The 25226-nt window shown below is 36.0% G+C and overlaps 1 protein-coding gene across 1 annotated transcript in view; it reads left to right on the plus strand.

Annotated features, from left to right (window-relative positions):
- The window catches only part of px (MAP7 domain-containing protein plexus), a 240657-nt gene that overhangs the window by 111713 nt on the left and 103718 nt on the right, over positions 1-25226 (plus strand). The window contains exons 9-16 of the mRNA XM_089648724.1: positions 4248-4511; positions 5023-5129; positions 6533-6651; positions 10524-10612; positions 12911-13037; positions 14132-14229; positions 14340-14481; positions 15070-15202. Of these exons, the coding sequence (XP_089504850.1) occupies positions 4248-4511; positions 5023-5129; positions 6533-6651; positions 10524-10612; positions 12911-13037; positions 14132-14229; positions 14340-14481; positions 15070-15202 (1079 nt within the window). The remainder of the gene's footprint in view (positions 1-4247; positions 4512-5022; positions 5130-6532; positions 6652-10523; positions 10613-12910; positions 13038-14131; positions 14230-14339; positions 14482-15069; positions 15203-25226) is intronic.

The following is a 25226-nucleotide window of genomic DNA, read 5'->3' on the forward strand; positions in this document are numbered from 1 at the left end:
GGGTTAACCTTTTTAATGCCGGAAGGTATGGCTGTGCACGGCTGGCTGTAATTTTTTTAGCAAAAAAATGAAATCAATATAAAGATGGTAATATTAAAATAAACTGTTTAATATTTTAATATTAAAGTGTTACTCGATCATACAAATTGATGTTCTTTGTCGTGTTCTTTATTTTAAATTATTCTAATTACAAAGGTATAAAGCAGGGCGAGTAAACGTGCCAATCTTGTATCGCCAGCCTGTCATACACGGCAATGAAGAGCGTGTGAATGCGCTCATGACACAGAACTGGTTAATGCATAATACTGCTGTAGAATAAACACATTGACATACATTGGAACTAATCGATATGGACAGAAACGATTAGTAAACTAACGAGACACTGCCATCTCAGGAGACACATGCAGATATTGGGAGTGGAAAACATGGATATTGCTGTATGTTTATGTATCGTATGTACGTTAGCTATCATTGAAACTTTAATAGTGTAATAATCTTAATATGTTAACTATAACTATCACGCAGCCAAGTGGTGGAGTAGGTAGTACCCAAAATTACTATCCTCCTTATATTAGCTTATATACTTGACAAATATGATTTAAGATTTTCACAGCCAAAAGTATTTTTTTTATTTGTTTTTGGGGTGTTATGCCGTGTTGCGCTAACTCCTTCTTTAGCCAACGTTTCGGACAGCATTGCAGTGTCCATCATCAGGGCAGATGTGTTATTTTGCATTTCAAAATAACACATCTGCCCTGATGATGGACACTGCAACGCTGTCCGAAACGTTGGCTAAAGAAGGAGTTAGCGCAACACGGCATAACACCCCAAAAACAAATAACAAAAATATATACTTGACATATCATTTTACGTATTTCTGCGCAAATACATAAGTTACCATTAATAGTTGACTGAATAATTAGGATTTCTATAGTTTAAAAGCCCATAAGACCCACTTGGTTATAGAAGTTTTGTTTGGCATCTTGCCTGTCAAGAGTTAAGACTTCTTCCATGCATAATTTGCTTTTGTGAGATTTTTATTGTTGAATGTTTGTATTGAATTTACCAAGCTTTGTACTGCCAAAATGAACAGATAATCCCTAGAAGTGATCTGTACCGATTTATAAAAAAAACTATTTTACATACGACCTTTCCACTCCTAGACCCCAGACAAGCTAATAAAATTGTTTAACTGCTCAAGAAAGAATTTCGATATGGTTTGATTTTTAAACTTGGAATTCCTTTAGAATCAATAATTTGAGTTTTTATTACTTTCATTAAAATTGTTGAAGTTAAGTTTTTATATAAAATTGTAAATTATCATTTGCATATAGCCCTGATATATTAACTCTTTGCACGCTGCCGTATCAACTGTTGTTACGGCAAAAAGTCTATACTCACACATGGCTGTATCAACAGTTGAAACGGAAACTTTGACGATATTCCAGCGCTCTTTCATCATAAATGTATTTCTTGCTCACTTGGACATTCGTAGAACTATCACGATGCTGACATCTACAAGAATTTCTCAAAAATAAAATTGTATTTCATAAAAAAAGATCGATAATCAAGTGCGCCTTTTAGTCCTTTAGTTTACATTTTTGTCAACGGATGGCGTTAGTACAGGGTGCGGCACGGAAACTTGCTGATTTGAATTGGACGCCGACGAGCGAGGCGTGGTCAGAAAGGGGTGGGGAGGGTCTCATTGGAAAGAGGGGGTCTTGAAGTTTTGTTACACTACAAGCCAGTTGGCGTCGTGAGTTGGACAAAGGAACAGCGTGCGTTTGCCGTCGAAGCTTACTTTTCTAGCGGTCATTCGGTGGTCGCCACCCAACATGCCTTCCGTACTCGGTTTAACATTCATCCCGCGGGTCCCGTTCCTAGGCGGCAATCAATTGTTTCGTGGGTGGACATATTCAGGGAAAGTGGGAGTGTGGCAAGAAAAGGCTCAGAAGGTCAATGGACTTCCAGAACTCCAGAAAACGTCGAGAGGGTGAGGGAGTCGGTTTTGCGCTCTCCCCGGTGTTCGGCGCGTAAACACGCTGCTGCCCTGGGGATTTCTGATCGCACAGTGAGACGAATTCTTCACAAGGAACTCCGGTTTCATCCCTACAAACTTGCTGTGGTCCAAAAGTTGAATGAACGCGATTTCGCTTCTCGCCAAACTGCATGTGAAACGCTCAGAAACTTGCCACGCTGTCGTGTTTTTCAGTGATGAGGCCCATTTGAAGGAAAACATCCGCCAAGCCATAACCAACATTCCCGTCGATATGCTCGAAAGAGTGGAGCGAAACTTCAAATCTAGGGTAGATCAGTGTATCACTAATGAGGGCCGCCATTTGCCCGATGTCATTTTTAAAACTAGTTAAAACAAAAATTCAGAATGTGTACTAGACGATACAAAAAGAATTAAATCGATTGACTTTTCAAATCAGCAAGTTTCCGTGCCGCACCCTGTACTAGTATGTCATTCACAACTATTCATAACTAAAAATGATAATGCTCATGGTGTCCCACTTGTGTTTATCAACGCAGTGGCCTAAGTACACACACGCCGAGTGAATGGTGGGACCACATTCAAAAGATACGGTACGTCTTTGTATGAAATTTTATGTTTTTGTTTTTATGATTTGTTTTCATATTGTGGAGAATAATCTGTTCTGTCTATAAAGTCCAATAAATCATGCAAGAATGCTATAATTTGACATTTAATTGCGTGCATAGGTATTAGATAAAACGGAGCAAATTAACGCGTTCAAAAGGTTAATGTTTATTCATACCATTAGATTAAGGTTCCTAGTATGTATTATTGTCACAATCATACTGCGGTTTCAGGAATTCTATTGTAAATAGATTAAACATCATTGGTAACTCATATGCTATGTTAGCTGATGTTTTCAATATGCCTCTATTGAAATATAAATCTCTACTGATTAAACATATTTTAACGAGATCACCACGTTATCACCACATTAACAGGTTTGTTTGTTTTGGTTTCTTCTTCATTTATTTTAATAACTTTTTATTAATGTATAATATAGGCGTATTAAAAACATCAGCCAACAGCATGTGATGAAATAGACTTTCCCCAAAAGAAAATGTATTAAAGAAAAGCTACACCTCAATTACGTAGAAATCATTACACTAGAGACACCTAGCGAATATTATTGGACTAACTACAGGAAACTGTAATTAGAAAAAGAGGCGTTTTTGTGGGATGTGACTATCCAGATTTATGATTAAAATTAACTAATCATGGAGGGCTTTTGATAGGACAGTTAGTCGTCATCAAAAGCCATATCATCACAAGCATAAGAGTTACTAATGGTGTGTAATATATTTAGAACAGATTTGGCTTGAAACAGTAGTACGTCCACAACACACTTCTATCGGTTTATTTATTCAGTGTTTGTACCACACTTGCTTAATTAACTTGCTTGATCTTTCTATAACATTGACTGACACTAATAATGCTTTTTGAGAATGTGCCTTTTAAAAACTTAATAAAAATGCACTAATCATTTTAACAAGCTTTTAGGCACTGTTAACAATACAAGAGAAATGTGATAAATATTAATTTTCTAATTACAGGTTTTAAAAAATCTCATAAGTACAGCTGAATATAAAAAATGATTCATGTTTTTTTTTTTTTACTGTTTACTTTGGGTCCAGAGGCAAGCAGCTTATCGTTCTGCCACTAAGGTTGTCAAGTTGTTCGAACGTCTGTAATTTCGTACAAATAATTATTTCGCATCGATATTTAACCGTTCTAATAATATTCTTTTTTGCCTACCGTCAACTCCTTAATTAAGATGATTATTGTCATTCTCAGTTTCAGTCCTTGTTTGTATTACAAAGTATCCGAAAGAAATCAGATTTAATAATTAACTTCATAATATCATAATAATAATTAAATTTAAATTATTATCTAAATGGGTAATCCCATGGGGATCCCAGGGATGATCATTATCTCGATTTTTTACAAAAAGAAAGATGAAAAAATCATTATTGAAATTGTGTTGTATGATGTCTCGACCTAGAGTCATGATTCAATGGCTTATGGAAATGCATGTGGAGCCACACTGGACGTAGAAGTAGTACAGATTGATACACTCAGTAACTGGACAAAACAGAATTGGATGAAATAATAGGTCATTTCTTCAGTGTTTTATTTTGTCACTGTTCTGTGGTGTATATACGAATTATTGTCCTATAAACATTATTTATTTGTATTGTTTGTTTTGCAGGTGCTACATCTGTGCGGGCACCTTCCCTCACTCCTCCATGGAGTGGCTGTCCACCTCCGCCGAATACATGAACTCGCACGCCATGCACTTCCCGTGCCTGGCGTCGGTGGGCCGGGGGCCGCCGCCCGCCCCCACTCCCACCCCCACCCCCGGGGGGCCTGCGGCCGGCGGGGGACGAGTGTTGGCCTGCTCGCGCTGCGTGCATCACCTGGCGCAGCAGTGGGAGACCATGGACGCTGAGCGGGTGCCGCTGGAGCATAGGAGGTAATGCAAAGGAAAGGGACTCTTCAGGGTCCATTTGTTTCTTTCGGCAGTCAATTTGATTATTTTTGATCATTTTGTGATTTTTTTTGATTTTTCACAGTGATATTTTACTTTTGAGTTCGTTTTGATTTTTTTGTGGCAATTTAACCCTTTCGGGTTGCCGGTTTCATTTTTACTCTTTTGTGTCATATTGACGGTAGGAGCAATTTGATTCTTTTTGATCAGTTTTCCTCTTTTGCAGCAATTTGACTTTCCTAGTATAATATGTATGTAGTGATTTAAGTTTTGAGAGAAGAGTTTTTAGCATTTGTTTTGGCAATGTTTATCTTTTGGAAAATAGTGACTCTTGGGTGATATGAGAAATTTTACTATAGCTTCCTGTTTTTAAGGTTGTTAATCTATAGTAGAAAGATGTTTTGTAACTTTGCACAGCTGATATTTCACTGAAATGAACCTTTGAATATTAACCAAGTTTAAAAAAAATGTATAGTGTTTATTTGTAATGTTCCAGATACAACATCCCTTCCCCGATGCCTTCCAACTGTTCAGCCAATGGGGAGAGGGTAATTCCCACCCCTCCCTCCACCACTTCTGAAAGGACCATAGCTTCTAATTCCGGTAACTCCCATAAATATATTTTTTTAAATTATTCAATGTCAACTGTAAAAAAATTCTAAGCTTGGGATGTTTCAAATTTTATCACATTCATTCACAATCAGCATCATTTCCAAATTTAGACAAGTCTAGTCTCTGTTAGGTGCTGATTCTCGGACCGTTTCAGCTTTTGATCGGTTGTCAACCATAACAGCATGACTGTTGTGCTTTATGACCTATCACAATTTGATCAAAAGTTGAAACGTGCCCGGAATCGACCGTAAACAGGTACCGTTTAAATGTTAATAATTGAATATGGCGGTGATGGTCTTATTTGATGAAGTTTGAAGAACTCTAACATAAATGGTGCTCATTTCCATTTTATGAGACAAGTACAATATATCACCCGTGTAATGGATAATAAAGATGAAACTAATAAAAAAATAATATCAGACAGGAGTTCAAACACCTGAACCTAAGTTATAGGTTTCCAAAGCAAAATGTTGCATGTCATATTTGACAAATTTTACCAGAGGGCAGAAACAGTGAATTTACACCCCAGATCAAATGTGGAGATGCGATAGTTTGCATCTGAGTCACAGAGTTGAGAAATGGAAGAGAAATATAATCTGGCCATTGAATTTTAAAGCATTTTCTTTATTTGTTTTGTAAGAAACAAAGAACTTTTGATTTATAATACAAAAATACATATATATATACAAGCTTAAACAATGTTAAGCTAAAAATGTTTGTTATGCTAATATTGGTAGAGAACATTTTTATTTTATTTATTTATTTATTCAAACGCCATAAAATGGCTTTTACAATACAGTGATAATCGAATTACAAGCGTACAGTGGTAAACAAGATAATAATAGCAATAAATTAAAGAACAATTAATGTGTACACAAAAACACCATTGCAAATGATGCAGTTATCGATAATATAAGTGCAGTAAGACAATGCATAGTTCAAAAGAAATATATACCAGTGTAACAATAGTTGAACTAATTTATACTAGGTTTGTGTAAGACCTGTCGTAAGTCAAAGTATGAGGTGTCTGTGATAATAGTCAGTATGTAGTGAGTTTATTGTTACCCGCAAAATTAATTGTACTTGGAATAGCTGAGTAGGCATCGCAACTAGGCATTAACAATTCAGGGCTGTCAGCAATGATACTTATATTTTGCCTTAAGACTAATAAGAAGGTAAAGCAAAGAGGAATATAGGATAAGGATGGGAGATGCTCTCGATTAATCTGTGATCGTACACATTCCTTCAGTTTGATATTACCAAAGGTTATTGTTAAGAATGTGGATATTATGAAATTGTGTTATACTGTGCACATATACGGGGAATCGGGGAATTTGGATTGCATAATGGTTTAGATTACCATAGAAGTAATAGTGTTGTGTTATTTGTTGCAGCTTGTACATCAATCTACTGTTTCCTGTGCGGCCTCCACTCAGACTTCACCCTGGCGCGGGTGCTGTATGGACACCCGCAAGGCAACGCCCCCTACTTCCCTAATTTATTAACACATCAGGTATGCTCTACCTCCCTCATTAATTCATTCTTACATTATACATCCACACACTTACAGCCAAGATTTAACTGCAGTGGTATTATGTTGGGGTAGGTTGTCTGGCTGAAGGTAGTGTGGAGGGGCAGGAGATAGTGAAGAGGATACTTAAAAAGAACCTGGCTATTCAGATCTGGTCAGCGAATACGGCTAGTGTCCTTCGCTGAGCCGTACTCTTAAAGTTTATAAAATAATTTAAAGGCTGATTGTTGCTATTCCTATAGTCGAACAGCTACTAAGGGCCGTCTGATTCAACGGGAAGCTAAATTTGAATTATCATTCAAGGTAACAAGGATGCTAAATAGGACCATGCTCTGTTTGAAGTATAATTTTGCTAAAGTAATTACTATTAGCTTTTCTGCTTTTGTGCAGTGAAAAAAAATTAAGACATTGTTGGTAGTTCTTATTCGAAGTATGATACAGTTAAAAGTGACCGAGGGGGATAGGGTCCCATTAGCTCAGTGGTAGAGCGGTGTCCCAGAAAGACAAGGGTCCTGGGTTCGAGTCCTATATGTGACCGTATCCTTTTCTGATTTTTCTGTTTCAGATTTTCGTTTAGAAATCGCTAATATTGTCTTCAATAATTAATTACTATTAGTGTGGCCAGTCTGAAAAGCAGAATATTCCTTAAAATTATGTGACAAAACACGCCGTATTATTTTTTGGTGCTGCCACACCGACGATTTGATCTCGGATCTATGGTGACAGACAACAACTTTACTGTCAAAATAAACTATGTAAAACATATCCTCAAATGTTGCTGAATATATGAAGTACAAATATGTTGGTTGCCAAGTAGGTACTCGGACGGTAGTGCTCAGTGATATTCATTCTATTCAACAAGAACTCAAATTCAATGAATTTGGGCACCAACAAGCAAAAGCTTGAGGTCTGAAATTAATTTTTGGTGTTAAAACAGACAGCCGTAAATGCACTCTCAATATTTAGCATGGGCATTATAAATTTACAGGAAACATTGCAAAACCAAACAAGAAAGAAATTCAACCATTGTGTTATTATTGTATTATACATAAGTGAACAGTTTATTAATTTTTATAAATCGTAGCCGGTTTATTTAAATTAATTTTATTTTGAAAAACCAACAATTTTAGTATTTAAAATGTATAGTGAAATATGTATAATTATTAAACCAATAAGAGGTTTTTACTAAAATTATATATAAATGTAGGGAAGTTAAAATTTGTGGTTGTATGAGAAATCTGAAAAAAAAAAGTTTTTTTTTTAGATCTCGACAACGCGCTACCTATCGGATCAAAAACTATCCTTTATTTCAAGCTGGAACCAATCATACACATCCACAAAAATTCATTGAAATCGGTTGGGCGGTTTTGGAGATTAGCGTGTACGAACACAGTGACACCCATAGACATATGAATATTAGTAGACCTGCCCTAAGTGATTAAAAGGGTATTATCCCCACTCCCCATACCGTTTCCATTGGAGCCGGCTGGGCTCGCGTATGGCCTCAAGTGAAATTTGAAAACGTGACGTCATCATTCTTGTGCGAACTATGGTCGAGGCATCATCGGTTCATTTTACGAAATAACACGGCAAAATGTTGACTTGTGATATGAAAACTTGTAAAAATAGATGTGAAAAAGAGAATAAACCCAATTGTCGTATTACATTCCATAAGTAAGCATTATTTTACTTTATTTTAAGCTTATTCACACCGTATTATATGGATCAGTTTTAGAAACATATACTATCACATCACAATGTAGCGATTCTCAAGTGTGCTCATCGTTGTTTACTGGGGTAAGTAAATTATGAAACATTTGTAAAAGTGTCTTAACTAAATACTCTGAAACTAACTACGACTCTGCAAACAGAAGAAATTTACTTTGCCGAATTTGGACTTCGCAAATTAGTTCATAACGTGGCGAGTAATTTGCGCTCCCATGTAAAAATGTCTATTCATTCAAAAGCAGATTTTACTTTTAAGAACTAAATGATGATATTATAATGCGAGATGCCTATTTACTGTCAGATTGATTTATTGACGAATCACAGTCAGCTTAACCCCCTTCGTTCTTCAACAGTTGATTTTACCCCTCGCCATTATCTTCTCGTCTATTAATTCCTATGTCTGTGGTGACACCTAATTTTTATATACAGCAGAACCCCGTTAATTCGAACCCCGATAATTCGAAAAAACGCGTAATTCGAAATTTTCGCCAAAAAAATTTCCGCAGAAAAATTTTTTCATACAATTTTTTTTTTAATTCGAAATTCGTTAATTCGTAATTCGAAATTTATTTTTGTCCGCTCACGAAAATTTGTTCGTGTAATTCGAAAAAATTTGATTTTTTGCGAAAATAAATCATAATATTTCGTAAATCTGAATCTAAAAGTGAGCCGTGGCGGTAAAACGCCGAAAAATGAATTTTTACGTGGTTATACATCGTCCTAAGAAGTATTATTATTTTTTAAATCTGAATCGATTTACACTGGAATGTCGTACTTTTCAAATTTATTTCGAATATCCGAGTTTGAAGGGCCGAGAAAATACGTTTTACGCGGATATGTGTCGTAGTTTTACGAGTTTACACCAAATATCTGAATTTAAAGGGTCGGCCGCGACGAAACTCGGCCGCGAAATTTCGATTTACGCGTAAATGTATAGTATACTTACGAATTTATATCGAATATTTGAATTAAATGGCCCGCTGCGACGGAAATCGGCCTCGAAATCTCGATTTACGCGTAAATATATCGTATTTTTACGAATTTATTTCGAATATCTGAATTTTTAAGGGCCCGCCGCGACGGAAATCGGACGCGAAATTTCGATTTACGTGGAAATATATCGTATTTTTACTAACTTTACTTCGAATATCCGAGTTAAAAAATATGGCGCGACGGAAATCAGCCGAAAAATTTCGATTCGCGCCAAAATATGACATATTTTTACGAATTTTCTTCAAATATCTGAACTTAAAAGGGCCGGCCGCGACGAAAAACTGCCGATAAAATTCGATTTACGCGGAAATATATCATATTTTTACGAATTTACACCAAATATCTGAATAGGGTCGGCCGCGACGGAAATCGGCCGCGCATTCTCGATTTACACGGAAATATATCGTATTTTTGCGAATTTATTTGGAATATCTGAATTTAAAGAGCCGGCCGCGACGGAATACGGCCGCGGATTCTCGTTTTACGCGGAAATATATCGTATTTTTACGAATTTAAATTCAGATATTTGAAATAAAGGGCCGGCCGCGACGGAAAATTACCGCGAAATCTCGATTTACGCGGAAATATATCGTATTTTTACGAATATCTCAATTTAAAGGGTAGGCCGCGACCGAAATCGGCAGCGAAATCTCGATTTACGCGTAAATATATAGCATTTTTACGAATTTATTGCAAAAATATCTGAATTTAAAGGGCCCGCCACTACTGTAATCGGCCGCGAAAATAAAGAAATAATTGGTATTAATACGAATTTACAACTAAAATACCACCCGGATTTGAAGAGGCGGCCGAGAAAATGGATTTTCGGCGTATTTTTTTTTTTTTTTTTTTTTCATAAAATTTCGAATTACGTGGGAATTCGTTAATTCGAAATTTGATTTTTGATGTCCCGTGGATTTCGAATTAACGAGGTTCTACTGTATTAAGATTATATAAAACAAATTATTCATATGAAGGCTTTATTATCAATAATTCAACGGTTGAGTGACTTCCATGTTTGGTTTTGCAACGAAATTTTGAGAGTGCGTTTAGTAACTGTTCGACGATAGTCATGTCTGTCATATCATGTATGCTTAATTCAATTATAATAAATATTGTGTTTATTTTTGCAGAGTTTACCAAATGCCGAACAGCTGAGAGAAGACGGTTCGGCCCTAGTCTGCACATTTTGTTATCATTCCTTATTAAACCAATGGAGAAGGTAATTACTTTTATACCGATCTATATTCTTATCTTATTCAACTCATTGGATAATTTGTAAAATCACTCCAAATCACCTCATCTTATTCAACTCATTGAAATATTGATATAAATCATTCCTTATTAAACCAATGGAAAAGGTAATTACTTTTACACCGATCTATATTCTTATCTTATTCAACTCATTGGATAATTTGTAAAATCACTCCAAATCACCTCATCTTATTCTCTTATCTTGTTCAACTCATTGGATAATTTGTAAAATCTCTCCAAATCACCTCATCTTATTCTCTTATCTTATTCAACTCATTGCCCAGCGCCCTTGAGGTGATTTCTCACGAAAACGGCGCTATATAAATTAGCCAAATATTATTGGATAATTTGTAAAATCACTCTAAATCACCTCATCTTACGCTCTTATCTTATTCAACTCATTGGGTAATTTGTAAAATCACTCCAAATCACCTCATCTTATTCAACTCATTGAAATATTGATATAAATGCCCTCAATGTTTCTTAGTTTGCCCTCAATGTTTGTAGTTTCCTGGTAATTCATGGGAGTACCGCCGCCCTCCTTTGCACAGATTCCAGTAGGTTTTTCATGATACTTTGCAATTTGTTCTTTTTAAGTTTATATTATTAATTCCTTGCACAGACATCCAAATTGGTAGACTTGCGCAAATATAAAATCTGGGTATCTTTTCAACGAGTTGAAGGCAAACCATGTGACAGTGTTTTCGACACCAGGAGGGTTCGATAATTCTTTAAAGAAACTACGAAATTAGTCATGCGTTGACTGCCGAAGAGCGCACATTGAAATAACCAGACCCTGCGCAGAAAAGTAAAGAAAAGGGGACAGTTTGCAGTGAAGTCCATTGTGGGACTTTTCTGTGCAGGGTCTGAATGTTCGTTTTTAACTGAACCGTGTACAAATTGGGTTGCGTGTCAATGTGGTGATGATGCAATGTCTAAATAGTGTAACAAAATATTTGATTTTTGAAACAAGCTCGATCTTTTGTTACCTGATTTGGGATTATATTAATATGCACGGCATTTTAAAAAGGACTAGTATGCAGTACTATTAGTATGCAGAATTTATTTTCGAGGATTAAATAGTGATATTACGATGAGTTGCCTGTATACTGTCAGATTCTGTGATGTATGGTAATAAGTTGGGTATTCAAGCGATAGATGGCACTAGTCAGAAAGCTTACTCCAGATTCCGACAGATGTCGCTAGAGTGTAGCAATTGCCTGTGGGATATTATTGTCAGACAACAAGCTTCTAGAAACAGAATTACCAACCCTCGGGTAATGATCAGTGAAGCTAAATCCAGACTTATTAATTGTTACGTAAATAAACACAATTATAGTAAAAGAACCTTTTACTTTATCAAAGAGTTCCCAACACAGAAATCTGCAAGTAAAGCAGAGACATAACAGATTCATATATTGACAAATCCTCCCCGCTCCGCGCACTTGGTTTGTTCCACTTTCCCTGATAGGCTGGTCTATCAATTTGAATGTTTATGATTCTTTATGTTAACTTTCTGAACATTCAATGTTCTGAATGGAATCTCCACTGGGCTTGGTAGATGTGAAACTAATAATCACTTTAATTTGTTAAGTTTATCAAACCAAAATCTCTGAATTTAAGAAAATCATTTAACACTATATGGTCGGGCATTTTACCGTCAAATTGGGGGCGAAGCGCGGGTGTTAATTAGACTTTCCGCAAAATCTTCATATCTTATGATCTATTTGATATTTTTCGATGAAACTTTCAGTGTTTTACTTAAAAAAGATGTCTCTATTTATTTACTTAGCAATGTATGTGTAATTCCTTTTTTTATGAACAAAAACTTTCTACTTTCTTGGGAATATAAAAAAAAACTATAACCTAATAGTGCTTCAATGTGTGATAGAGTTCAAAACACTTTCCTTTATGCAGGGGCACATTGCAAAACTTGCACATGTACCGCGTTTCACTGCGTAGTTTGTGAGCGGAACATACGCTTCAACGATTTTATTTTTTTGTTGTGTTTCAAACTCATTGTATTGACAGGTAGATAGATCGGTTACCGCCGACAATAGAAAACACATGACCCCGCACCCATTTTGAACCCCTTGTTTACAAGTTTTCCGCTCCTTACCGCTTTGCGCAACAAAACGAGTAAACTCGTCTCCCGCGTCTTACTGTAAAAAGGCGTATGACGAGTTTTCTCGTTTCCCGCAAAGAATGTGTTAAAAGTCCAAATTACATAAAAATGTTGATGAGAGTGATTTAATATCTTTTGTAGGTACGAAGCGGCGGTGGGCTACGGGATGGTCCCCCCAGACCAACGTACCTACAACACACACGACTACTGCTGCCACCTGTGCGGGGTCACCACCTATAGGAAGCGTGTTAGAGCATTACCCATTAAAGTAAGTCAGTCTGTCTACCCACCGTGCTTTGTGTCCTCAGATAATCCCAAGAAGACAGCCTCTGCAGTCGAGGGTTAAGGCTCTCTACTAGCAAGCTGAAGGTCGCGGGTTCAAATCCCGCCGTGCGCAAGTAAATTTTATTTAATTGATTTGTTTTGTTCCAAAAATTAATTATTTAAAATAATACAGGGTTTTCCAATAAGAGGTATTATTTTAAATAGCCCGCTATTTCGGTAGATGTTACTTTTGAAGCTGTTATTTTTTGACATTTGACAAGTAGAAACTACGCCATTAATAAAAATGGAACGATACACTTCAACAACTCATTGAAATTATTAAAATTCACTTGAGTGAATCAAATGCGAATCATCTTGAGTGATGAGGCCCATTTCCACCTCGGTGGCTTCGTCAAACCCAAAGAAAGGGCTCGGAAAACCCAAGAGTTATTCTTGAAAAGCCTTTCTATTCTCAACGTGTGACTGTTTGGTGCGGTTTATGGTCCGGCGGAGTCATTGGACCTTACTTTTTCGAAAATGAGGCTGGAGCAACAGTTACGGTGAATGGATTGCGCTATCGAGAGATGATTAATGATTTTTTATGGCCGAAATTGGATGGTAATGATCTGGCCAACGTTTACTTTCAACAAGACGGCGCTACGTGCCACACAAGCAATGAAACCATTGATCTTTTACGATTGAATATCAAAATAACACCTCTTATTGGAAAACCCTGTACTATTGCAACCTCAAGGTCGGGGTCCAGAATAATTCCTACCGCCTGCTAAAGAATCCATCAGAACTCATTGTATCTATTACAATAAAGTGTTTTGTCTTTCACCAGAAAGTTAGATACTTTGCCACTTTCCAATATGTTGCAAATTCACTACATATTGTTTTACGAGAATACATTGTGAAATAACACAAATAAAATTTACTTTTGCACGTCGGGGTTTGATCTGCGACCTCCGGAATCAAAGCCGAGCATTGTAACCATTCAGGCTGTTGGTAAAATGAACATACCCACAACACACTTCTTTCAGTCTCTTTATCTCTTCAGTGAGAAGTTTTGTCTAATATGTTGTGTTATTTTTGCAGGAATTTCCATTTCTCATACACAGGCGGAACGAAAGTTCGCTGCTTCTAGAAAACGGGGATTTCGCAGTTGTCTGTCTTGACTGCTACGAAAGCCTCAGGTAAATATTCTTTTATAAATTAATTATACATCATCATTAGCCATTTCATGATATTCGTATATCAGCCTTATCCACCAGTGTCCAAGTTTAATGTGCGTGTTGTGTCCCAGGATGCAAGCGCAGGAGTACGAGAGGTGGGGGGTGCCGGTGGAGAAGCGCGAGTACAACTGGATGATGCAGCCCCCGCCCCCCGAGGACAGCCCCGAGTCGGCCGTGGCCCGCCTGCCCTCGGGCGAAAGAACTGATAAATTGGTGAGTCCGGTCAATCAATTCGTCATCTTTAAACCCAATACAATACAACCTCACCTGACTCAACCTAACCTAACTTTAACCGATTCCTGAATCCTTTGTAAGTAAGCTTGAGGTAGGGTAGGTTAGGTTCGATGGATGGAGAAAGGAGCGTCTGGAGAATTCAGCGAAAGCGAACGGTTAAAGAAATCGGGGATGAGTCAGGTCATGTCAAGAATGTATGTAAAAAAAGTAATTCAGGGTTACACATTTTCATAACTGACCAGACTATGATATGATTTTTTCAATGAGCATGGCTGAATCCAAAACCGAATGCCTGGAAATCTCCATCTCTCAAGGCATTTATTTTGTGAATGCCGCATCGCTCTAGTGGTTAAGATATAATTTTTTTTTATCCCATTCACATGGTTGTCGCATAAATTATGCGACATGGGATGGGATAGATTTCGTTGAAGCAGTCAGCGTGTAAAGATTAAGAAGAGAACTTTCAAACTTATTTGTAATTGGGAAACCCTCATCTACTTTGGGACTGCTAGGGCTAACGGAATGGCTTTATTTTGAAATATTTATAATCTTTTTCCCTCTTCCCAGGTACCCCAGTCCCTGTCTGCCGCTAGACCCAGCAGAAAGAACAACTCCCCCAAACACGGCACCGGCATCGACAGAACCAAATCGGGGACTAAGATGCTCTCCTCGTTAGCCGCGCCCGACAAACACGACCAGGGTAAGTCTCTTATTCATTTTCTGCATTGTTGCCCATTGGCATTGTTGTTGAAATTGCCTTACCTTGTACTTATTCGGGGCATTACGGAATATTACTGTTTTCTGTATGTTGTATATGGTCTATTGGAAATTTCAGATGTTCGGTTTTTGGCAAACAATTTAGAATGGTATCAGGGATAACTCCGATTGAAAATTGAAATCGAAATATTGTGACTTCATATTATTGCCTAACTATATCCACCAATGAAAATCTATGGAATAAACTTTCAGAGTTTTTCATTGGTGTATAGTATAATAAGTAGGCTCCGAATGAGAATTTTAATGTCCATATATTAGTATATCTATGCTTTTTTAGGACCAATTTTCAATGTTTCGTACCAAAAGCCCGAAAATATCGATCTAGTGAGTGGTTTATTTATGAAGCGACTACACGGTGCAAACTGGAATATTCCATGAGAGGAACATTAGTGACAATTTACATTAGCCACTAAACATATATTAGTTGATAGCGGGAAGTTAAATAAATTCATTTTAAAAATCAACTACCCACAGCTACCCAAATTTGGGTAGTTATCGCTTGAGTGGTTATGTGGTTCTGTTATTGGAAATTGGACAGCACCATTACTGTTTTGATATTGCGCCCGACAAACGCAACCAATTTGATGAACGAATTTGGTGGATGAATTTGTGTATTTAGGAAGCATGTTTACGAGAGATGGGAAGGCTGACAGAGATATTGAAAGAAGGGTAAATGCAGGTAACTCCATTAATGGAGGACTGAACGCAGTTGGCGCTAACAAAAAATTGTCCAAAGAAGCGAAGTTAGCAGTCCACAATGGAGTGCTGGTACCTACCTTGATGTATGGAAGTGAGGCATGGAACTGGCAAAGAAAGGATGAAAGTAGATTGAATGCTGTTGAAATGAGATCGCTGAGGCGTATGTGTGGTAAAACCATGTATGATCGTGTGAGGAATGTGGATATCCGCAAAGAGTGCAAGGCTGATGTAAGCGTAATGAGTAAGATCAAGAAAGGGACGCTTAGATGGCTTGGGCATGTAGAGCGAATGAGCGAAGAAAGGAGTATAAGGAGAATATACGATGCAAATGTGAATGGTAGCAGAAGTCGGGGACGCTCGAGGAAGACATGGCACGGCCAAGTGAATCAGATACTTGAGTCGGGCCATGTCAAGAGTCAGAACAATAGAAGAGTATGTATGAGACGATGTATGAATGTGAATGAGGCAAGGAGTATGTGCCAAGACCGAGTTGTTTGGCGGTCCGTCCTCTCTGCCTACCCCTGCGGAGAAACGGCGTGATGGTTAGTTAGTTAGTCAGTCAAACGCAACCAGGGTATGTTTCTTCTACACTGTCTGCCTTGTTTAGGTGGCTTCTCTTATTGGAGCTAAGTAAAGGGGTATGATGTGTATCAGATATGTGAACCTGGAAGGATCTTTATTATTCACTACACAACTTGATCATTTCCATTTAATTATTTAATTAAACTTTTGAGGACAACTCATATGGTCTCTAATCGTTGTATCTCCCTTACTGTCATGGTGAGAATTAGATGTAACGATGTTAGAAAGTGAAAACACCATGCTTTATATTCAAATCTAGAAGTTAACCACAGAAGAATTAAAATGTGCTCATTTATGAAACTAAAGGTTCCGAACGCAATTTGAAAAAAAAAATTGAAGTTATTAATTTTTTATTAATTACTTTTTACGTGAAATGACAAAAAAGTGAGGTGATAATAACGTTTGTAATACATTTGTCTAATAAAATGCGTGTTTTTTTTTTTTTAAATATGTTTTTTTTTTTAAATATGTTTTTTTGTTATCAGTAATTTTAGTTTTTTTTTCTGTTCGCATTCAAAATTTTATTTTAATTTATAAAAATACATATAAGCGTTTCTTATCACCTTTCAAAGGCATTTTTTAGTTGTTGAAAATGTGCAGAAATATTCCATTTATTTGGAGTTTATTGCAAAGCGAAAATACTCCAACCCTCTGTCAAAATATGTCAGAGGCCTGAGGAGTTAAATATAATTACAGAAATATAAGACTTTATAGCACCGTGTTATGCGGAGCACGGAGAATATCGGAATGTCCCTTTATTTCCTCACCCAAGTATGCTGTTTTTATTTTGTTAACACATTCGCTTATCTATGACAATAAAATATGTCATACTAATTTATAATTTATAATATATATAAGGCCCTAGCATCTCTGCAATATATATAAGGCCCCTAGCATCTCTGCACACATGAGACTCCTCAGGCTGAGATGGGCTGGGCATGTACAGAGAATGCCGGATACACGCGTCCCAAAAAGAATTCTGACTGGTCACCCAGGTGGAAAGAGAAAAGTGGGAAGACCCAGACTGAGGTGGGAAGATGAGGTAAGAGGGGATGCAGCACAGCTTCTCCAGGTGACAAACTGGAAGTCAGCCGCTGAGGACAGGAGGAGTTGGAGGCGACTGTTGCAGGAGGCCAAAGCTCGATATGGGCTGTAGCGCCATCGAAGAAGAAGAATTTATAAGACATTTATGTACATAAAATCACTTACTATACTATTTTATGAACGCGTTATGGCACTACGTTTACAAGAGATTAACCGATAGAAGTGTACATATTGTGGGCACGTCCGTGTGTTCGAAGTAAGCTCAAATTTCCTTATTCTGCTGAAATTGAGTTTTCGAAACTCTTTCTTGAGCTGATAAACAATATCACTGACCTGTCTGGGGCCTATGACTCAAAAGCTCGTATGTAAATTGGTGACATCAGTTTTCTTTCAAATTCGTGGTTTATGTGGTACAAGCGTCAAACTTGTAGGACGAAACACATAAAATAATCTAGAAACGTTTCTGTGTGCTACCTGTCATTGTACCTAAAGTAATTGTTGTGATACAAAAAATCCTTATAAATAATAATGTATTATGGCATTTTTGCACAAAGTTTGTACATTGGGTTATTTGAAATGCAACTCAAATAACCTTGTAAAATGTTTGTTACGGTCTGTTATTTGCTCATACCGGCTTTCTTTAAATACGACCGACATCTCTCTCTCTCTCTCTCTCTCGCTTGCACATACGAGTTGAGTGGGTGCGGAACAGAGAAAGAGATTCGAAAAAACCCTCATTCCAGGAATTGAATTACTTCAATAACAAACAATATACTATTGTTTTGTTGAAATACTGATGCAAACGAAAGGCACGAAAATAAATTAAAAAAAGACTTGCATTACAATTCGATAATTATTTACATATAGTTGGGACCTTTACAAAGAGATTGGTATATAATATTAATATAAAACCTCGAATAATTCCGTCTTTTCTGTCGTTAAAATGATGCTGGCACAAAAGGTAGAACTTCCCTTCCCGGCCTTAGCATCAATTGAGGAAGTGTGTTAAGTCGTCAATTAAATTAATCTTTACAGCATTCCCTTTGCCATTGCAGGCTTTGTTTATATTAGACACTCATTACTGATATATATAGTACACACTTGATAAATAATTTGAATCCTCAAGTGTGTCCCATAATGTATTTTTTACATAAATAATAAACATTAACCCCTCCGAAAATCGCCATGTAAGCACTTTAACTGTCTTTAACGAAATGACATTTTACGAAAACTTTTTGTTATTACCGCTTCACAATTAAAGCTCTATAAATGAAACATTTCTGAACGTAGCCGAATAGTAAAAACTGTTTTAGAAAAGTTACAAAATAAGCTTTCAAATTATTATATTACAAATAAATATTAGCATTTTTAAATATTAAAATTTAGAACGCAAACATTAAAAATAGGTTAAAAATGACTCACGTCATGTTTTTAGGTGAAAATGGTACTAAAATCACAGATTATGTAAACAAAAATATTTATTCTATTGTATATATGTGTAATAAACACTTTTATCACCTCATTTTTTTATCATTTCATATAAAAATTTAATATGTGAAGCAAGTTGTCTATGGAAATACAAAACAGGAATCTGCTGACAGTCGCATAATTGACACAACATTTTGCGCGGGTAAAAATGTTGTGTCAATTATGCGACTGTCAGCAGATTCCTGTTTTGTATTTCCATAGACAACTTGGTAGTGATGTGTAGCTTGATCTATAATCGACCTTTTAGTTTTTGTTTGAGGGATGTAACTAAAATAATAACGGAGTAAGAACGATTTCTATGGAGAGACACGCGTTGACGTGTAAACACGCTTATTGTACTTGACTGCTATCGTTATTTTATCGTGTATATCTGCTTACGTTGCTGACCGGTTAACATAATAAGTGAGCCATAGCACTGACTCACTAACACAAATAAACAAAGAGATATAAGATAAACACTTAGGACGGGTTGTTTCGGAGAATTTGAACAATTCATCAAATTTCAACATTCATTTCCAAGTTCTGTGAAAGTCTTATTCAAGTTCTGTTAATATATCATTATAGGCTATTTGCTTGACAGAACTGAAATAAAAACAGAACTTGAAAAAATCTTTCGCATAACTGGAAAATGAGCGTTGAAATTTGATGAATTGTTCAAATTCTTCGAAACAACTCGTCCTAACACATCATAATGGATTCTATGAAGTTCGGCAACGATTCTCCAACTTTTTTCAAATTTTGTATTTGATATTGCTCTAGATTGTTCTGCATTTTATTTAAACAATGTTTTAAAGATTTAAAATTAATGTTCTTTTTTCTCGTAAGCATGGCCAAACAGATAACGGTATGTTACATTCACCACACATGTACTTGGTCGCTTTTCTTGTTTTTGGTCTAAGTTTAGTGTTTGAGCAAACGTAACAGTTTTTATAATGAGTTTTTCCGTTGCGGGTACAGGTCTCAACATATGTTTAACCCTTAGAAGACTAGCAGATTTTGCATGAATTGCCCACCTGAAATTTATACTCACTCCTGGTTTGAAATATTATTTAGCTGTAACTTTATTATGATTTTACAATGTTTTTATTTATTTTACGGTACTCTTTAATATTGTAAAATTAGTTTGGTTCACTTAATATTATATTTTTACTGGGTTATTTTGTGTTAGATGGAATGTAAATAAAAAATATTACCTTCAAATGACAAAATCCCGGAGTGGAACACTCACAGATTGTTTATTTATTGTCAAGTCGTAAAAATTCCTTTTTTCACACAAAAAATGAACCTTTGGCAATCAAGCTATTAAATTTTACGATGAATTTTATCTACACAGTAATTATAATAAATGTTTTCGTACAATGCAGAAAAATATTTGGCCAACACGCATACACTTGCGCAAGGCCACTTGTCGGCATTAGAAAGGGTGACCACAAGATTGTACAGCGCGACGGGCTCTTTTAATTATTAAAACTTTTTTACAGTGTGATATATACGAAAACATGTAGTGGGGCACAAGGCAACTTGACAACAGTATCACCAATAACATGTCTGAACTCGACGTTTAGGATTTAGCGACGAATTTTTGCATACGTGACACTCCCCCAATAAACTGATTTTCTCTTAGAATTTGAAGATGGTGGAACGTCCGAAGGAAAATGTCTAGCAGTTAGCCTCAGCGGATAATCGCCTACTCGATTTACCTTTTTTACTGACCCAGGAGCATGGTGTTTAGTTCATCTAAGTGTTCAAAATCTCCAATTTCACTATCTCCATTTTGTTCTGAAGCTTCCTCTAAGCTCTCCAAATGTTCAGGAATATAATCTTCATCATCACTCATCGAAAAATCAGAATCGCAATCTATCACAAAGTTTTCAATGACGTCTTCATTCATTTTAAGGATTAGAAATCAAATTTAAATAGTTACAACAAACACTCAAATATACAAAACAATAAAATGATCTTAAATTCACAAATAATACGCACAATATAATAATAAATACGAACGAAACACTTCATAAAAGTAAATATTAACACAGAAACACTCCAAGAGTAATAAAAAAACGGTCACCCTAATATAACAATAAACAGTGTCCAGCAGAACGGCCAGAAACGCGACACTCACACGGCGAAAGGACAACTAAGACTGTATGCGTGCGCTGAAGATAAGAATCAAGTGAAGAGGGATACAACGTACTTAAAAGTTCTTTTAAAAAAAAACTATAGGTAAAAAGGAGAATCTGTTAAAAGGATGTGGTAGAAAATAAACAACTCAATGCAAAACATTTTTAACCTCGAAGTTTTACTGTTAAATTGACTAAATATTTAGCGATGAACATGACAAATGCTCAAAACTACACTTGTAGTGAGCCGTTCTCTAGGAGAACTTTTCTTCCACTACGATTGTAGTTGGCCGTCTCCTTGGGGTTAAATAGCATTTTTGCAGAGTAATGGCGCCTCTTGTAACATACGTGGACTAACTTCAGGTCGCGATGTAATATGATATTTATATATTAGCAGCTATTGAGTTCATTTTTTGGGGCTTTTACACAGGAATATTTTATAAAATTATATACAACTAAGTATGTAACAGTTAAAAAAAAATATATACATAACAAGTGCCCCAGCAACAATCTTTTGTATTTATAAGTGATAAATTGAAGATGTCCTCTGATGAATCCGCATTATTTCCCTCCATTAGTATTCTGGGCAATGAGGAGTACATATTATGGTAGTTAGTCCCAGAATTTCTGCACTGAAAAAAATCCCCACTTCTAGTAATCTGACATTGGTGAAAACCCAACAAATAAATGGAAAGTATAAATAAAAATGTATACACTTTTTGACAAAATTGCCCATTTACAATTAAAGATTGTAGTTCATTTTTTATGATCAATGCTGTAAACATTTTTTTTTCATATTTGATTTTGTGACATGTAAATTTATCATACTTTCCAAATTTTGTATGTTAATTCAATTATATAGGTATGCTTTTAATGGGCAGGTACCAAATCCCACCCCTAAATATATCGTACCCCTGTTTCATTCAACAGTTGAACACATAATAGGGTTGGATGTCACCCGCCACATTGTCTGGGTTAAAACTTCCCCTCTAAGCCCTTCTGCCGCCCTTCACCCGCACCACTGACCATATATGTATCGAGTATAATACAGATTCAAGTGAATAAGAATTTTATATGATAAAATATTTTCATACAAAATCAGACTAAAAATCTGAAATAATTAAATCAATACAGGATTCGTTTCGCTTCATTCATGTGTCGAGACACTTTTTTTTCCAAATCTGTTTTCTTATTAATCGATATCACACAAATATTTTTGCATCTTGTATTATTAGTTTTTTAACAGCTAAATATAAATTGAACCCTATACTTCACATAACAAATGACAGTGGGAGCTAAAAATGATGCATGCAATTTTTTTTATAGCTTGCCACCAATTACAGTGTGGCAAGTGGCAAAATTACTTTTTGTTAAAAGTAAATTACCAGTAAAATGTTTAATATTGAAATTTAAATCTTTAAACGAAAGTTTTTCTATTCTACTCGTCCTTGTTGAATTTATAATACCAATCATACATTCGCATCCTAATGCGTTAAATAAAAAATAAAATCCACTTCTGCTTAAATTATAACACTTGTGTTAAATCTCTAATAACCTTCGACCTCAATTTTCATTTTCTCATCAGAATATTACTGAAAGTTTTTATTTATTTATTTACTCTTTTATACGCCTTGGGGTTATTACATTGTAAATGAAAGAAGGGTAAATGCAGGTAGCTCCATTACTGGAGGACTGAATAAAAGTAGTCCACAATGGAGTGCTGGTACCTACCCTGATTTTATGGCAGTAAAGCAGGAACTGGCGGAGGAAGAATGAAAGTAGACTGAATGCTTAGAAATGAGATCCCTGAGGTGTGTGTGTGTAAAACCATGTATTATCGTTATTCTATGAGAAATATGGAGATCCGCAAAGAATGCAAGGCTGATGTAAGCTTAATGAGTAAGATTAAGAAAGGGATGCTCGGATGATTTGGGCATGAAGAAAGGCATGTAAGGAGAATATATTAAAATAAGAATAGGGCCTTCACCGGTGCATTCACCCAAATTCGCAGTTATTGAAGTGACCACATTATTGAGCGAATACATCTTAATACAAGTATAGGTATGTTCAAAGGTATTAGGAACTAACACGAATAATTCTGCCTCAACACAGGCTAGCCTAGTGAGGCGGTATTTGAGAAACCTCAACTGTACTTTTATTTTCTTTTTACTTTCACAATATTATGTTTGTATTTTTCTGTTAATTTTATAACCTTAAATATAAAAGTTACTAATCAATGTACACCATAATATCGCACACCTAGATTAAGAGTAGTACAACTCAAAATACCTCTTTTTTCAGGAACAGCAAAAAACATTTTACTCGATTTTTATGTGACCGATTAAAAATATTTTTATATACAGTAGAACCCCGTTAATTCGAACCCCGATAATTCGAAAAAACGCGTAATTCGAAATTTTCGCAAAAAAAATTTCCGCTGAAAAATTTTTTCATACAAAATTTTTTTTAATTCGAAATTCGTTAATTCGTAATTCGAAATTCGTTAATTCGTAATTCGAAATTTATTTTTGTCCGCGCACGAAAATTTGTTCGTGTAATTCGAAAAAAATTGATTTTTGCGAAAATAAATCATAATATTTCGTAAATCTGAATCTAAAAGTCAGCCGTGGCGGTAAAACGCCTAAAAATGTATTTTTACGTGGTTATACATCGTCCTAATTAGTATTATTATTTTGTAAATCTGAATCGATTTACACTGCAATGTCGTATTTTTTCAAATTTATTTCGAATATCCGAGTTTAAAGGGCCGAGAAAATACATTTTACGCGGATATATGTCGTAGTTTTACGAGTTTACGCCAAATATCTGAATTTAAAGGGTCGGCCGCGACGAAACTCGGCCGCGTAATTTCGATTTACGCGTAAATATATCGTATTTCATCACCGCGACGGAAATCGGACGCGAAATTTCAATTAACGCGGAAATATATCGTATTTTTACTAACTTTACTTCGAATATCCGAGTTGAAAAAATACGGCGCGACGGAAATCGGCCGAAAAATTTCGATCCATGCCGAAATATGACATATTTTTACGAATTTACTTCAAATATCTGAACTTAAAAGGCCGGCCGCGTTGAAAAACTGCCGACAAAATTCGATTTACGCGGAAATATATCATATTTTTACGAATTTATTTCGAATATCTGAATTTGAAGAGCCGGCCGCGACGAAATACGGCCGCGAATTCTCGTTTTACGCGGAAATATATCGTATTTTTACGAATTCAAATTCAGATATTTGAAATGAAGGGTCGGCCGCGACAGAAAATTACCGCGAAATCTCGATTTACGCGGAAATATATCGTATTTTTACGAATATGTCAATTTAAAGGGTAGGCCGCGACCGAAATCGGCAGCGAAATCTCGATTTACGTGTAAAAATATAGCATTTTTATGAATTTATTTCGAATATCTGAATTTGAAGAGCCGGCCGCGACGAAATACGGCCGCGAATCCTCGTTTTACGCGGAAATATATCGTATTTTTACGAATTCAAATTCAGATATTTGAAATAAAGGGCCGGCCGCGATGGAAAATTACCGCGAAATCTCGATTTACGCTGAAATAAATCGTATTTTTACGAATATCTCAATTTAAAGGGTAGGCCGCGACCGAAATCGGCAGCGAAATCTCGATTTACGCGTAAATATATAGCATTTTCCCGAATTTATTGCGAATATCTGAATTTAAAGGGCCGGCCGCTACGGTAATCGACCGCGAAAATAAAGAAATAATTGGTATTAATACGAATTTACAACTAAAATACCACCCGGATTTGAAGAGGCGGCCGAGAAAATCGATTTTCGGCGTTTTTTTTTTTTTTTTTTTTCATAAAATTTCGAATTACGTGGGAATTCGTTAATTCGAAATTTGATTTTTGATGTCCGCTGGATTTCGAATTAACGAGGTTCTACTGTAATGTTGTATGTTATTTTACTAGGATATTTATTTGCTCAATTACTTATCATCAAATACACATATGACTTGTTTATT

Source organism: Hesperophylax consimilis, chromosome 28 (genome assembly GCF_061612785.1).
Source record: "Hesperophylax consimilis isolate HC1 chromosome 28, BYU_Hcon_1.0, whole genome shotgun sequence".
NCBI lineage: Eukaryota > Metazoa > Arthropoda > Insecta > Trichoptera > Limnephilidae > Hesperophylax > Hesperophylax consimilis.